We start from the raw sequence: 17,708 nt of genomic DNA on the forward strand, positions 1-17,708 counted from the left end.
CTCTCTGGGCTTAGCTGTCCAGCCAGTTCTTCATCTAGTGAAGAATGCACCTGTCTAAGAAGAGAAGGCTCAGGAGGTGATCTCATCAATACAGATAAATAAATAAAGGGGAGGGTGTTAAGAAGATGAAGCTGGACTATCTCCAGTGGTTTCCAGTGACAGGACCAGGGCAGTGGGCACAAACTGAAACACAAAAGGTTGCTCCTGAACATCAGGAAACACTTATTTACTGTGGGGGTGCTCAAGCACTGGCACAGGTACCCAAGGAGGTTGTGGAGTCTCCCTCTTGGAGATCTTCAGAAGCCATCTGGACACGAGCTTGAGCAGCCTGCTTCAGGTGACGCTGCATGAGCAGAGGGATTGGACAAGGTGACCTCCAGAGATCTCTACCAACCTCAACCATTCTGTGATTTAAAGGTTTCTCATGTGATGCAGGCATATGTAGGCAGATATTTGCCGCACTTAATCTGCTTGAGTTAAATAACAAATTGTGGAGCTTTTTATATATGCCACAATTTATAGCATGCTTTCCTCCAATAATCCATGTCGCATTCACAGTATGCAGGATATTTTTAGGCAATTCATCCTCCTTTCTGTATGTTTTATGAAATCCATTATTCAAAAGGAAAAATCAGCTGCTAGAAATGCCCCCTGAAGTTGCATGTCCTAGTAAGCTGTGCATTAATCAACCTTATTTGTCAAATAATCAGAAATGCACATGTGGCATAAATAGCTTGGACAATCTGTTTCTCCATTCTGTAGGAACTCAGTTGTGCTGTCATGTAAATATGAGTTCTCTTGCTACTTCTGTCCTAGTTGGACGCTTGCAGTTTTTGAGGGGAGTACTCACTCTTTCTTTTCAGTCAGTACTGGGGAACAAGAATTATTCTTAGACCATTGGCTGTCTGCTGATAATTAAAGACAAGTCAGGTTTATGAATCTGGTTCAAGAGGTGCTAGAGGTAGCGACTAGTTTCTGATTTACATCTGAGTAACTGTTCTTTCCGAAGATTGATTGCCAGAGGTCACTGAATTAAGAAGAGAGATGAACAGTAAGGACTTTTTTCAACATTGTCTAGGTATAGGAGGACAACAGAGTAACAGCAAGGGGAGATAAGGTGACTGGTTTTCATTTTAGTGTTGCATATCAAATGCTTGAAAAGGCACACTTTAAAGTGGGTCTTCATTTGAATGTTGCTAAAAACCAAATTCTGACTGCTGTGGTTAGTTGAATTGAAAATACTTGCTCTGATCTGTAAAAGACTACTTCAAAAATAGAAATTATATCTAAGGGGCCATATATAATTTGTGCATTGTTAGGGACTGAATGGGCTTCCATGGAGTTTTCTTTTATGATTCATGGGAATCATGAACTGCAACTGTTGCTGCAGTAAACAGTGCAGGCCTTTTATTTTAAGAGAAACTGAATTCTAAGTCTGATGGACTTCCAGTTCTTTAATGATGACTCCTATATCCTAGCTTTAGGAAGGAATAGTGCAGGTGTTCTTCAGGTTGATTGGTTGAAACCGCTGTCAAGCTAGAAATGCATGGTTCTCATAGAAGGCCAATCAGCATGTGAACAGCCTAGATCTCAAAGTTTTGTGCCTAGCTTGAGAATGTTTCTTCTTTTTGTACAAATACATGGTACAGTTGCTAACAGAAAATACTACAGGTATAAATTTACTTAGCAAGCAGGGAAGCTGCTTTTAGAAGGTTCTACGGTCTCTTTGGATTTGATACATTCTACGTCAGTGATTCTTTTTTTCTGGGTGTCACGTATTTTAAGTTAATCAATCTGGGCAAGTTGGGGTAGGTTGACCAGGAACAAAAATCACAAAGTTTGGAATTCTGGATAACCATATTATTCTTCCTCTGCCCACTTCAGGAGCTCTCATTAAGGGACTAGTAATAGTGACAGGTCTTCCTTCAAGCCCTTAGACACTGTCTAAAGAAAGTATTTATTGCCTGTTATGTAAAATCTTCTGTATGTAATGTTTCATAAAGGGAAGACTACTTTTATGTATAAATTATTGCCATTTTGGTTTTACTGTATTTATTTATTCATTCTTCATACTTCTTTCTTCCTTCTTCCTCAATATCTGCAGAAAGTAGATTTTGCATAGTTGATCAGACCACTTCATTGTCTGTCAATAGTGAGAAAGTGAGGTTGTGCAGGGATAGAAAAAGACTGCTTGATAGTTACTAAGAAAGTATCAAGTGTAATTCAGTTTCCTCTCAGATATTATTTTACATATCTGTAATTTTATAAGAACTTTTAAAATCCGTTAGTCAGAGGACTAAACAGGCATGATTCAGGTCAATAGAATCTAGGCAACTTCTACTTTCTATATAGGGAATGTCAATGTCTGCAATATTGTATCAGTTGTGTGGGCTTTGTAACACACGTCTGAGAAACTATTTCTTGGCTGAATCCTCCAGATCTGGTGCCTGTGTTCATGTGCTGGTCTTTCATTCATCATATAATCATCTCTAAACAGAAAGGAGATCCCTTGTTAGTCACCAGCAGTGGACATTGTGTGGAACGTCACTTAAAGATGAAATAACAACTACCTGCTTCAAAACAGTTGCGATTCTTTGAGATTCCTTCCCACGCATTGGATGTGTTTTTACATGCTTAAATGCAAAGTCCTCCCCCTGTGACATTCTGTTAATTATGGGAGAGTTTAGGTTACTCTACTCTTATGTCTTTCAGTAATGGGGAGTCACAGGAAAGCAGGAGGCATCCCAAGACTGCAAGATGCTGCTGGTCAGCCTAATCTAAAACTACATGTAACATATATATTTATCAGGAATAAAGTTGATTATTGAAGTTGACGTGAAGATCCACAGTTACTACAGAGTAGGAAACAAACCCATTTCTTAATATTGCTGTAGGTCATCTGTATGTTTGAGCTTTTTATGGGTTTATGGACTTAATTAGCTGTGTCATGTTACTATGTTTAGATTCTCTTACAGAAGTTTTTTACATGCTGTTAACTTCTTAGTTCTTCATTTTACTTGTTGGTCACTCCACCTGTATCATTTCTTGAATGGCCAATGAACATCCTTTTATACAGGTTGTATCACCTTCTGTCCTACAGATTATTCCTCAAATAACTTGATACATAAAAACTATTTTGATCTTCTTGTCTCCTCTTCAACTAGTTCAAACTCTGTTTCTAGTCCTGCAATCTCAAATATAGAAATGTGTTTGTGTCTTATAATCTGTCTCTGTTGCTTAGGACTAACATACACTGAAATGGGCCCTTCTTTTTCTTTACTGTACTTAGAACCTTCCTTTTCTGTAACATCATTAAGATTTGATATTATGTAAGGACACAGGTATTGGCTTTTGCTTGGGACACTCAGAATATGTGGCATGTTTTACAATACCATAGATACGTGAAGTAATCCTTTATGAATTCATTGTATGAACTGGCTTATTATTTAGTGTCCTTCATATTCAACTCTGGTATGCGCTACAGTAGTTCAGTGCAATTCTCTGGCTACAGTTTAATGCTGCTTATTATTTAGTCTTTTTTTAACTACTAACAATATCGATCTGTGTATATACATGGTCTACTCTTGTCTGCGTGTTGTACACTCTAGTTTAATTATTTTGTTTCTTTTATAGGTATTTCTAATTCCTTTTTTGGACTTGAGTATGCAGCTTGTGGCTGCACATTGATAAACCCATATCAAATCTAGAACCTAACACTAATGATTAGTAGTATAACAGTTGCCTGAAATTTCTGTTATTTACAGTGTGACAAAATTGTGGAATATTAGAGAATAAAACCACTGGGCTTCTTGGAAAAGCTTTAAATAGTTTTTTTAATCACTCATGGCAACTGAGCCTTGCCACATAGAATCATTGTGGAGGTTGACCTGTCTACTTACATAATTTACTGTTCTTAAAATTTGAGTGCATCCAACTCAGTTAAGTCTACAGGGCATGATTTGGTAAACATCATCTCTGTTTTTGTTATGAGCTGAACAGTTTTGGCAGTTGTGTGTTAAAATTATGCAGATAAACATGAACAAGTGCCTCTTGTGCTACAAAATATTCCAAGAAGCTTTATCCTTGGTAATAAGTTCTAGTGACTTAGAAACTCAGTTTACAATGTAGAGCAATTGCTAATTTATTTCTGTATTGCTTTTTCTGATGCTTCACAAAAACATGTTAAAAGGATTAATTTCTTCGATTCTTTTGATAGGTATGCACAGAGCTATTGTAAAGAATTTGTATTTTGCCTTTCATTCATTTTCAACTTCCATGTCAGGTGACCCTTTAAAATTAATATCCTTGGGACGTGATGATTCTAACACATGAGATCAGACTGCTTTTCTCCCTTTGAATTCTGAATTTTAGTATTTTCTGATAGGAATGTTGGCTGTAATTCTTGAAACCAAGCTGTTTTATAATACTCTTTCTATAAAGTTTCATGTCTGTATATAAAGTCTACTTGAATTCTACCATAGCTAAATCTGGATGTTACTTATCATAGAGGAAGTAGGCTACATTGGAGTGCTGCAAAAGTTGTGTAAGTAGTGCTCCAGATACTGTTTGCTAGTCTCTGAGAAATGGAACATACATGCAGGCATTAACTGCTGAAAACTACAGTTAATAATGACCATGCCTTTGTGTTCAGGCAAATTATTTTTCATTTCCCTATGACAAAGAGAGATTCCTTTAAGAGGAATGCTAGCTGTCTTAGCCTTGAACTTGGATTGCAAGACTTTGTTTTGGCAAATTGGTTATGGTGATGGGATTATAAGTTTCGGTCAGCAGCCTGGTCCTGCTGGAAATGAGAATTGCCCTCTCTTCTTGCCTTCCCATATAACTAAGAAAAAGTAGATAGAGAAAGAGCAGATTTTACTTCTATTCCTTTGTCTCCTATGCCTTCTGTGGTAGATGGCAAATATAATGGATACCTTGAACTCTTTTAAGTAAATACAAGTGCTTGATGTTGCAGACAGTAATCAGTTACTCTCTTTTGACATTGGAATTGATTCAGATAATCACTTTTAATCATGACCTAAACCAGCAAGCAAGGGACTTTGATTTAAAGCATCTGTTATAATCTTGAAAAGCATTGGTAAATTTTTGTTCTTTTCTTGAAGACAATGGGGTTTTCATTAGTTGTTAATCATAAAAGGATGTCAATTTGCAGCTAAAAATAACCTTTCATTTAATTTGATATTTTGTTTTGTTACCAAATGAAAGACTACCCATTTGTATACAGATTTATTCATGCTGATATACGTTAACATTTAAATGATTAAAAAACCCCCGAATTATCTGAAGTGTATCTGTCAGAAAGGAAAAGGTAAGCTAGGTAGCACAGCTTCTAAATTTAGAACTAACTAAGTCACTAAAGAAAAGAAGTATTATTTATAATTAATACATTAAATTAATCATTTTTGGTCACATTACCCTTATAGATCTTAAAAGGAGAGAACATTCTCTCAGACCTCATTTTCATTTATATTTTCATTTTCATTTATATTTTGGCAGCAGGTTTTTGTCTTTTTCAGTTTCCAACTAAGACTGAATGAACTAGTCATTGAATGCAAGTAGCTGAAACATTAAAACAAAAAAAATGTTTCTTTTAACATCTGCAGAAAAAACTACTGCTGTCAAGAATTAATTTAGTATTTCAACAAACTGTACACCCAAGTGGTCAGCTAATGAATTGCTTTTGACAATCTTTGAAATTTTAGTAGCAAAAATGTACTACTGAAATATTGTTTGAGTATGGTATAAAATTATTGATAGCTTGTGGTAAAAATTATGTTAAATATACATAATGGTGTAATATACAAGTTTATTTCTCAAGTAAAAAATAACATGTTTCATCAAAGACTCAAACTAATTTGAGCTCGTGGTGAAGAGAAAGAAGAGAAGAAACTTGTTGGAAGTGAAGAGCAGTACTTTAAGCTTAATGCTTAAATTAAATACAAACTATGCCATCGTTACGCAGGCCTCCAGAGCCCTGCTACCTGTCATGTGTACTGGGAGCATGTGCATCTGCTTATCAGACTAAAAACTTTCCCAAATTCCTATAAGCTGTTAGCTGCTGCTTTACAGGAGAAAAGGAGCAATAGTGGTGGCCATACCATGTCTGGGAACATTAAGACAGAGCGAGCTTCCAGCTATGCTAGCATTACAGGTGGTTGTGATAAGTATTTCAATGGGGACTGTTTGTGTATGTGCCTTTTTTAAGTATTTCTGTTCTGTTGTTTGCCTAGCTCTGCTATGTATGTTTTTGGATTTTACTATCCAGATGTTTGTCAGAAGTGAGCAGAAGCTAGAGAAAAAGGCTTGCAAACCTATTCAGCCACAGAATGACTACAGGGAGAGGCAATTTTTTGCCAAAGTGTGTCTGAGCAATCAATTTTTAGTCCCACTTTGTTTAATGAAACTTTTTTCCCATAGCATGACTGTACTTTGAAGAAAATGTCATGAAATACTGTTTCAGAGAGGTTCTTTATGAGACTGGTGTTAATTGGTACTTTCTTTTTCAGCTAATCTGCCTGTACCTACTATTGCTGCAATAGATGGAACTGCATTAGGTGGTGGCCTAGAACTTGCATTAGCCTGTGATATAAGAGTGGCAGGTATGTCTGAATCCTGTTTATAGAACATAGGATTATTAGTGTTGCAGATGGCTTGACTAATCCTTGTTTTGATAACAACCTTATAAAACATGTTTTACAGTTTGACGTTGTTTATAACCAATTATTTTAAAGGGATTTAGCAGAAACCTCTCAAGTACTTGATAATGTTTAATTTCAAACAACTTGGGACTGATAGCTGGATTTGTTTTGTTACATGTTTTATTTTATTCTTATGACCTTCATTTATCAGTATGGCCAGAAGGATTGTGTAGTTGTTTTGATATTTTATTTAGTAATTAAGGTAGTCTCCTCTTCTGTATTTGAAGTGTATTAGATGGAGATTTGATTTTATCTAAACAGGTTGCAGGGAAAAGCAAAAGTGTTTAACAACAGTATTATTACACAAGCAATTAAGCTGTTATAAAAGAAAAGTGACAACAGCACGTGAAAAGGGGAACCTTGACCTATCCAGCTGTCAGAACTCTAGAGCCATTTGTTGGAAAGTGAATGGAAACTTGGTCCTGAACAGTTGCCCATAACTTAGGGTATATAAAGCTGTTTGACCCTTAGAGAATATTCTGTCAGCTAAAGAATTCATAATAATCAGATACAGACTTCTACCCCATTTTAAGATACTAAATAATAAGTCTTTTTCTTTCAGTATTTTACATTTTGCAAGTAAGTCTCTGTTACTGTATTTGCTTACTTGCTATGTGAAACTTAATGAGGTACAGGACTTGCCTGGATTGGAGTAGTTGGATCTTTTACTAAAGGCAGATCAGTTGAATCTATTTAAAGATTTTCATTAAAAAATGTCTTTTAAGTAATTTATTCTTCATTATGAAGGAAATGTAATACATTAACGATCTTGTAGGTCATTATTACATTTTTTCAAAGTTTTTTTCCTATGGTTTATAGTAAGAACTCATTTATATTCTGTTTTTTAGCCTCTTCTGCTAAAATGGGCCTAGTTGAAACAAAGTTGGCAATCATTCCAGGTGCAGGTATGAATGTTTTGCTTTTGTTACCATAGATAACTAAATAACACATGCTCTTGATATTTAATTTTGGATTGTTGTTTATGAATTTCTGCTTATTTTTATATTTCCATTAAGGATCATGGCATGTTTTAAAGCTTATTACTCATATTACTTACCAAAATTAATTAAAAAATGTATTTCTCATTTTAGGGAGTGGAACTTGTATATTATGTTTTTAATCAAAGTCTTCATTAACTACGTATTGAGTGATTCTGTAAATGATGTTTGATGTCTTGATCTGAAGCCTGAATAATTTTGCTAAGGATCAGACTAGGAAAAAAGAGAGAGTTAACTATCAGTGTACAAAAATGGTAATTTAAATAATAATCCACTTTTACATAACTTCTGGTACTTTAGGATACAAATTCTGTATTCATGCTGCTTGTAAATTGGTTATAAAGAATTTTTAAAACTGAAAATATAGCTGTGAATAGATCTTTTGTCTTACCAACATTTTTTGAGATTTTTGGGGTAAAAAATTTGGAAGATCAGTTGACTGCCTTTTCCTGGATTCAGGATGGATGAAAGTTATATAAAGAATAATGGTTGAGGCCATCTTTGTGTTATGAAACCTTTTGTTTTTATTTTATGGATAAATCATTGTCACTTCAATTCCCCCCTTCTGGGGAAAGGGCAATAACTTGAAAACAGGTGCATCCCTGTAACCCCCACCTAGCTTTGGCCTTTATTTCTAGTAGTTCTGGGGAACTTTATACCCTGTCTTTGCCCCTATTTTCTTTCTAATGGGTGGAAACTATTTTGAAAGCACTGCCTCCAATTTTAATGGGTAACATTGCAGCTCATGTAGAGCAGACAGTAAAAACTACCGTAATGGGAGCACTGGTATGAACTTTGTGTAAGCAACTATCCCATCCTATCACTAATCTAGACAATTACAGTACAATTTCAAATGCTCTATTATTATGGTTATTGCTGAGTTGTCATTTCAGTAAGTACTTTCTCCCTGTCTCTCTCTCTCTCTGGTCAGAGCTACATTTCATATAAGGAGAACTGAGTTATGATGACTGGTCTCTTTTTGTCAGTGGATAAAGATAATAGTGTAGGTGATTTTAAGGATATACTTCCTTCTGATGGTGGTGTAATGAAATAATGTGCCTTGACATTAAGTGCTAGTGAAGAAAAAGACAGAAAATGATGTTGTTTATCTTTGCTGGCAAGTTTTTCCCCTTCGTCCTCCCACTCCACCCTCTCCTAAGGAATTCTGCAGGACAGTGTTGGAGACATACTTTCTGGTTCAAGAAAATCAGGTCAAGTTCTCCATGTATTTTCAGTATTCAACTTATGTCGGTTGTCTCATGTTTCCTTGTCTTCATTTAATTATAGATGTTTTAAACTTCTAACGCTTTCACCTTAAAATGCTAGCTGACTAACTTATAATGAGTTTCATTCAGAATACTTTATTGCTATTCAAAGACTGAGGTTTGAAAAATCTTTTTCTTCCTCATCCTAAAATAATGATTTTGGCATATATTTTCAGTTTTTTGAAAATATGACAGAGTTCACCATGTTACAGTGCCTTTTTAAACTTAAAACATTTTGTGGTATCTTCAGTGATTAATACCTATAAGCCTATCTGAGGACTATTTTTCCTGAATGTATTTGAACTTATCACAACTTTTTCCTGATCAGCCTGTAATTGCACCAGTCCTGTTGATTGATGATGAACAATGACAATGTTTCAGCCCTTTTTAGCTCCTGTCATTGAGACAGTAATTGATGATGCTTTGTGTCATCAGAAAGTGAAGAACGAGTGGAAGAATTTTGCCTATGTCGTTTAGGTAGAGAAGCCAGATATGCCCACTTGAACCATAGACTTCATGGGTTTACTCGAATATTTTCTAAGTCCTTAATACAAGCTGCTCTGAGACAAAGCAGGACAGGGCAGTGGAGCTGAAAAGAGAGCTGTAGCCATTAAGAGGCCTCAGTAGGTTTCTGCTGCCATCTAGTACATCTGAAACATGCCGACCAAACATTTTGCTTCTTCGAAGTAGGTCCCTACAGGATGGCAAGCTGTTACCTTTTTTATTCTGGTCCATCAGCTGCCACGAGTATGTGATAGATGTAAAATTTTTAACTTGTGTGATAATTAATGTAGGTGTTTGAGGATGTATGAAAAACTTCTTTATTTTCTGTTCACTTTTTTTAAAATCCCAGGCATTACACTCAAAAAGCAATGTTAAAGGAATGTTACTAGAATTTGATAGAATTAAAATATAGAGTCAGGGCAGATCATCTGTGACATTTTGGACCTTGTTGTATGTCACATTTTATACCACCCTGTTTTGAAATGGGGTCATCAAAAGATTCAGTCAACTGCTACCTAGTGACCAACCAGTTTTAACATAAATATCCCAAGTGCGAGAAATTTTGTTTTTTGAATATGCACAGAAGTACTGCAACCTTATAAAGGCTAAGGCTCAGCAGCAGTTAGATGAATTGTGGTTAATATACCAAAATTAATTGCTTCCTCTAAGTCTGCTGAGGGTCTCAACTAAGTAGGCATTTGCAGAGCATGCCTTACCTGTGGTAGCAGGTTGAGTGTCCTCAGAAAATTCTTCCATGGTGAACAGCAGAGCAAGATCAAGTAGGGTGACAGGAGTGCCTCCTTTTATACAATAGCTTTGTGCACGGACCAGCTGCTCAACTTGTGAGGGAGAAGGATTGATTCTTCTGCCTTTGGAAATTTAAATCCAGTTCTCTCCACTATGAAAAAAACCCTTAGCTGCCAGACTGTGAGCTAGGGAAAGTAGAAAATCTTTCCATTTTTCCTCTTCAGTACATTCCAGTGTCTAGTAAGGAAGTCAAGATTCAGAGAACTACAGGAAGTGTGTAACAGAAAAATGGCTTAGTAACTCGGTGCTGGGAAAGCTACTTGAGAAATAATACTGATAATTTCTGTTTTCTAAAGAAAGTCTGCCAATCACTATTCATTGCACAAGTAGTCTTATGCCACCACAACAGGCATATGTATCAGACTGTCTATTTGTGTGTTTGTCCCCTCTCTTTCTCACTTTTCTTCCGTATGAACTTAGAGTCTGTTGGCTGGTTGTGGTCTAATTTGACTATAGGGCAGTGGTCGCAAAAAAGAGTCCCTGGAATTTTATTAAAAGTATGTGGCCAGATGAAGTGAAAATTTTATTGTCCTCAGATGAAATGTTTCAGCATGAACTAACCTCTTCTTGGGCATGAAAGAATGGGCACAGGAGAGAGGTGTTGTGAATGTTCTAGCTGTGGAAAATGTTTCAGTCAGAATACTCCTCTCACTGGACAGCAATGAGTTTGTATGAGACAGGATTTCATGGGAAACCAGACTTTTTATGTGGTTTAAGTAGATGCTTGTTATCAGCCTGAGTGTCTTTTGTCAAAGCTGTTCATTGCTAAAAGGAGTTGAGTTTTTGGATCTCTTAGACAAAAAGCTGTTTAAACAACTAATTTTCTGTGTAACGCTGTAGTCTGTGCAGAACTCAGCATAATGTAGGAAGAGTCTTTTTTACACAAGAAGTCATGTTTTTTACAGGAAGTCATGTTCCTTCCCTTTGTTTTTGTTTCCCAAACTGAAGTAAAAAGAAAGCAAACCTCTTTCATTAATTGAATGAATGTAGTTTCTGGTGTCTCTCAACTCGCAAAGAAAGGGTTTCACAGTGACAATTTTAGCCTTAGCTGAAAACTCTCTGTTGGAACATTTGTATCTCAAGTCCTTTGTTTTTCTGCTCTTTAACTTTTTAAAGCTATCTCCATCCATTATTTATTTCTGTTGCTTACCTCTAGATTTTCACAATGGATGGAATACTGGGCCTGCAGTTGATAGATGATGCCTTGCTGGCAGATCTGCTTTTATTTGTTAGTATCTTATTTGTATACAACTCAGTAATAGATCTGTTATGAGAAGATAAAAATGCTTATAAACAACATACATAAACTTTCTTACTCTGTTAATAGAATGAGATATGATTGGTTGGACAAGGGAAAACACTATGTGATGGTAGAAGTAGAAAAGATAGGTGTATGTATAAAAAATAATTTGGGTTTTCTTCATGCATTTTTTTCCATGAAAATTTCGTTTCTAAACCTGAGGTATTGGTATACATCAACAATTACGTTTCCACTAAAAAGACAAAATGAAATAATGGAACTTCATTGAAATTAATACACTTGTGTCAGTAGGTAATTTGACCTGCCTAGGTTAAAACTGAAGCTACAGGCCTGCATACAGCTGTCACTCCTTTTTTTTATGTTGTTTATGAAAACATTTTAATTAGCAAGGCTTCATTCAACTCATCAAAACAAATTTTACCTTTGTTCTTCCCTGCTCCTCCCCAAAACCCCACTACTTCATTACAGAGCTGTCTTCCACTGTTTAAAGGTAAAATAAAAACCCAGCACATAATCCCTGGGATCATGCTTTCCTTGACAGCATTCAGTTTAAAAACATATTTTACCAAGAAGGCTTTTAAAAATACCAAAAAAAAAAGGAAAAAAGAAAAAAAAAAACCACCTCTGTTAAATCTTTAAAAAAGTCTTTGTAAATGAGCTGTATCTTCTTTCTGCATCTCAAAGTTACTTTGAACCCTTTTTTCCAAAGATGAAGCTGAAGCTTTGTTACGTAACAGTCTGAACTGTTTTTTGTCTTTAAAATACATAGTCAGGGAGATGTAATGGCAGCATTTCTGTGTTCTCCTTTTTCTACTTTGGTAACAGTATTGTTTTGACTGTTTTTCTAAACTTTAAAATGTGTTTGGGGAAGTTATGGTATGCGTAGATTTTAAGATTATAAAAGATGACAGAGGAACACATTGAAAAATTAGTCTTCTTTGCATAGAAAGAAAACAAGCATAAGAATGAAAACTGGATTTAGGTAATCATATATTTTCCTTATCTCTTAACGTATTCATCGTTTGCTTTTAAAAACAACATGAAGGTCCCTGTTACAGTATTTATTTTAAAGCTGAAAAAAATATTCTATTTTGGATGAGAAAAGTGTCAAGGGAATTTCCAGATGTGAAAAACTCATACAGAATATGATCTTGCTAACAGCAGTAGTTGTACAATTCAGCCAAGTGTAAAGGTTAAGTAAAATGTCAGGCATTTCACGTAGAATCTGACGCACCTTGCAATATATTGTTAGCATATTCTTTAGCTTTCTATAGTTTAGTTTCAACAGTAATAGGAATAATTACATGTGACAAATACTGAAAAAATTAAAGTGTCACCATTTGTGGTGGTGTCTGAAGTAGAACTTAAAAGCTTCTGCATATTTAGTGTAATTTTTGTGCATGTAGGTGCTACTTAATAGTATGTCATTACAGAGATATTTAGAAAGAAAAACCTGCTTTATTTTTTGTATAACTTTATACATCTTACCTGAGTAATCCTATACCTCTCCATTCCATATTTATTACTGCCCTTCACTAGCCTACTTTTGTCTTCCCCTTTGCTTTTTCCATAAAGTCTCCCTAGTTCTTACATATACAATTTTTTCTGATTACATGAGGATACCAACTGAGTCTTCTTACTTTCTTAAAGTTCAACTCTTAGTCTTGTGACAACTGCCTGACTGATCAGGAAAAAAACCCTAAAGTGAAACAGCTTTGAGTTTGTTTCTCTTTTTTTTAGTTAGTCCATAAGCTTTTATGACTTCTCATACTTCTCCTGTTTATCTATCCCAGTCTTGTGTCAGATTTTTAATATTATCAAGTACCCAAATTAAATACTTATAGAAGACAGTTTTAAATATTCTCCTGAATCATCTTCAGCATTTCATCAATATTACTCTTAAAAATGTTGAGCAACCATGAAGATGCACTTTCTTCTTCCCTTAAAATTAAGAAAAAATTGGTTTTTTTTTTAATTTTTATTTTTACTGAGGTCTAACAGTGATTGCTGAGCATTTACAATCCTATTATGATTTGACACAGTAAAACCCTTGAATTAGTTACCCTAAGAACATCTATCTATTTTTCTTCAATCATGTAAAGTCTAGATAGCTTTATTTGCATTTTAATATTTTGTAATGTTTATTTTATGCATCTTGTTAAATAAATGGACTAAGTAAAAAATTGCTAATAGTGTAGAAAACAGATGTTTGCACATCCACTCCTTTCTCAAAGTAATTAAACACAATATATAGAATGTTACTAGAGGGAGGTAAATTGGTTCTGCTTCTGTAAGTTAGAGAGAATTGTGGTTCTTACGTTTTCCTTTTCTTAAATAAAAATAATCTGATTTTCAACAAATGACTCATTTTCTCCCTGGCTTTATGATCAATTGTAATGGTGATGATGTTGAGGCAAAACTTCTAAATGTCATGCAATACTAACACTGCAAAAGCTCCACACATAAAACTAGTGTTTTGCAAATTTTATTTACAGTCTCTCTATATAAACAGAATACTTTGCAAGGGGTGGCAATATACAGCAGAAGAGAGATAGGAGAACTCCATGTCATCAGAACGATCCCCTATATCTACGTGAAGTATATAGTACTTACCTTTGCAGAGCGATCCACTGAACAGTCTGTGCTTTTCCCTTTGCATGCTAACCATAGGACACTTCCCAAAACTGTATTAAGAACACAACTAGTACTTCCTACAGAAAAAGGAGGTATCCAAAGCTGTATCATCAGTGTCCCAGGTGACTGCAGTTGTATAGAATGTTATTTGAAATGTCAAGCTCAGTGTAAGAAATTGACCACTTCTGACATGCTACTTGCTTCTGCTAGCAGAGATTGTAGGACATTTCTTCCTGACCTACATTTGGAGATGTCTTGTTTACGAATCAGAAGTAACAATCAGATATTTGAGAAATTTCAGTGTCACAAGGAGCAGCACTGCATCCCCAGCACACTGTGTCTAATTAAAATTAGTCCTTTGATGCTGCAGAGGAAGGGGGAAATAAAACAGGGACAAAAGAAAGCCCTAGAAGTTGAGCGTTAGAGGAATTGTAAGGAGAGAAAGGGAATTTTCTTGGCCTTGGAAAGCAAAGTGTGGGAGGTCTGGGATTAGTGTAACATACCTATTGAGAAATCAAACCTTAGCAACAAACAATGATTGAATGTTTTTTAGACCTTTGGTCATGTCTTGGGGGTATAAAAACATTGTTCTTTATATGAAGATTGGATTTTGGAGTACTGTTTTTATTAAAATTCATTCTTACAACCTGAACAATGTTATAAATTGTTTTCCTCTTTCTCATAGGTGTATAAGTACATTTGCTTTCATCATTTAAAAAATTGTTTCGTGAGATTGACGATTGCTCATTTTTGAATGACAGTGAGAAAAATGAAAAAAATGTAACAAACGGTTTAGTTTTTTCCATCCTCCTTAAACCATGTAGATTTAAGCCCCATTCAAGTACCATTTCAGTGAGCATGGGTTGTACTATCATGTTTGTATCTTTTCCAGACTGTTTCTGTGCCATTGGTAACTAAGGAGTGAAGCTTTTAAAAGGAAGCAAACCCAAACTTTGCTTTTGCAATTTAATTTTCTCACCTTATACAGAATAGTGTGACACTGAATAGAAACTACAGTTTAGGCAGACTGTAACAATATGAATGAAATTCACGGTAGCTTTCATAGCATAGGCGCAAAGTGGGATATATTCACTTGGGGTACTGAAGTGGAAAGGATGTGGAGAGGATAAAGTAAATGGAAAAAAGAATGATGTAAAATGCTGCTAAGTAGAGAACCCTTTATTTTTCAAAAGCCAATTAAAATTTTAAATTATTTGTATACACACTTGCAACTAATCAGGTAATTGAGTTTTGTATTCACTCATAAGATCCATCAGAGTTCATGAGTGGCTTTGATGAAATGATTTTCCTCTTGCATAAAGTTTGGAATTAATTTTAAAAGTTGTATGAAGCCTAATGTACTTGGTACAAGACTACCCTTTTTTACTTTTTAAAAGACTACCTTTTTCATTCCCAAACATGTCCTAAAACCAGCATCTAGTGTCTATCTGAAGCTATCTTGTTCACTCAAAATCATGATAAAAACTTCCAATTGCATACTTTGATGTAAATAAAAAAAATGATTTTCTTTCAACTTCTCATTTTTAAGCTTATGTGAAAACAAAAGGAAGACTAAATAATAATGACCAATATTTATGGGGAAAGGTGGGGCATGAGGAAAATTAAAATTTGCTGGATATGGAAAATGCAATTGCCTAAAATTTTCTTCTAAAAATTGGATTACTGAAGGGTTTTTTTTGAAATTAAAAAAAATTGCATTTTGGAAATAAGTGTTAGACAAATCAAACTCAGTATCCACTGACTTGTGTTACCTCTTCTGGTGTACTAGGAGCTAAAACAAAAATCCTGAGCTTCAAAGTTCTAGGCTGAGCTTCTTCCATATTCAGCATCTCTGAATTTTAAGGTTCTCCAATTTCTTGTTTAATTACCTTTCCACAGGCCTCTGTTGAGTGGACTCATTGCTACTTCAGCTCATTGTCAGAGATTGTCTCAATAGTGTCCATTCTTCCTGTAACTTTCCTTATTCTCTCTGTTTGGCAAACTAACCGAACTTTCTGTCTGCTTTTCATATCTCTATGGTAACAGAAGTTGTAACAAGAAAGAACTCGTTAGGGAGTGTAAGGAAAGGCAGGGAAAATAAGCAGGTGAAAGTAAGAGTCTAGTACATACAATTACTAACCTTGAAGAATCAGTGATAAATGAAGATGAAAATGCACGAGCCAGTTAATCTCATTGGGAATTTATTTTTTAAGTTCTTGAGGTGGTGAGGGAAAAATCAAATTCTATCTGTTAGTGACAGAATTGAACAGAAATGTATCATTACCAACTATCTGTATGTGTTTATGAAAGACATACCAGTGGAAGACAGCAAAATAAGAAGAGTGGAGAAGATTATTCATACCATATAGGCAATTTTGGAAGCCTTAGTTATGGTGTATCACTGCGGTCTCTCTGCACTGACAGCCCAGGAAACATAAATTCCTTATTTTAGTTCTTGTTTTGTCCCTAAATAAAATGTGTAAAAAGGGTGATGAAAATACTTCTTCTGGCGTTAAGAAGCTTGTTAATCTGCATAGTGGTAGACACAATTTAATATAAGATGATGAAGATGAGACATTGGACACTAATGTAGGTAGCTCATAATATTACGTATCACTTGGTAGTTTTCAGTAGTTCTGTGGAAGTGATGACCAAATGTATTTTTAGTTGCAGAATCTGAGATAAAAAGTATGTGTAGAAGACCTGCATGATTCTCACAAGTGAGAAAAGCAACATTCATACAAAGGAATCAAACAGCTCATAATCCACTCTTTAAACCACCACCATAAGTGGTTTTAAGTGACAGCTGCTGTCGTGTATGCCCCCTCCCTGCCCCTGCCCTTTATTTTTTTTAAGTATACAGTTTGACAGAACCTAGCTATGAAACTGCCTCAGCCTGTATATATGTTTGGGATGGAGTCTGCAACAAACCTTAGATCTGTACAGAGTTTGTGCAAAGAAGCAGAGACAGAAGGTGGAAGAGAGAAAGAGGAGAAAAGATATGCATGCTGACCAGGAGGTTACTGACAGAGGAACAAGACAGGTCGGGGATATAAACCTGTGGACTTAAGAAGCTCTTTATAAATGTGGAGAAGGAAATAGGATACTAAAACTTCCCTATCGATTCTCTTAAAGAAATGGTTTATTAAGAAGAAAATAATCAGTATGGGTTTCAGAAACATATCCATGTATGTACTTTTTTGTTCTGTTTGTTTTTTCCCAGACACTCCCACAGAGTGTTTGAAATTTAAATGATGGGTATGTCCTTCCAAAACTTAGTTACAAGTTTTTATATCATTATTTGGTCAAAATTTCCATTGACAGTGTTTGCCATAGTAAAGACTACAAAAACTGTGATCATCCCTTAGGATTTGTTCCAGTAGTAACGAATCCAGAGGGAATCTGGAGGAAAAAAGAAAACCCAAAATTTTGAGGATATTAAATGAGCAGTATGTTTCTGTCTTTTAAATTCTAGACCTTTTGTGTAAGTCATTGTGCAAGTGACCCTTACTGTGCATAG

The 17,708-nt window shown here is 35.2% G+C and overlaps 1 protein-coding gene across 1 annotated transcript in view; it reads left to right on the forward strand.

Annotated features, from left to right (window-relative positions):
* Positions 1–6,517: 6,517 nt before the first annotated feature.
* The window catches only part of AUH (AU RNA binding protein/enoyl-CoA hydratase), a gene marked incomplete at its 5' end in the record, with an annotated part of 59,489 nt that continues 48,298 nt past the window's right edge, over positions 6,518–17,708 (forward strand). Inside the window, 2 exons of the mRNA XM_010294288.1 lie at positions 6,518–6,620; positions 7,568–7,624. Of these exons, the coding sequence (XP_010292590.1) occupies positions 6,518–6,620; positions 7,568–7,624 (160 nt within the window). The remainder of the gene's footprint in view (positions 6,621–7,567; positions 7,625–17,708) is intronic.

This window comes from Phaethon lepturus, unplaced genomic scaffold (genome assembly GCF_000687285.1).
Source record: "Phaethon lepturus isolate BGI_N335 unplaced genomic scaffold, ASM68728v1 scaffold1709, whole genome shotgun sequence".
NCBI lineage: Eukaryota > Metazoa > Chordata > Aves > Phaethontiformes > Phaethontidae > Phaethon > Phaethon lepturus.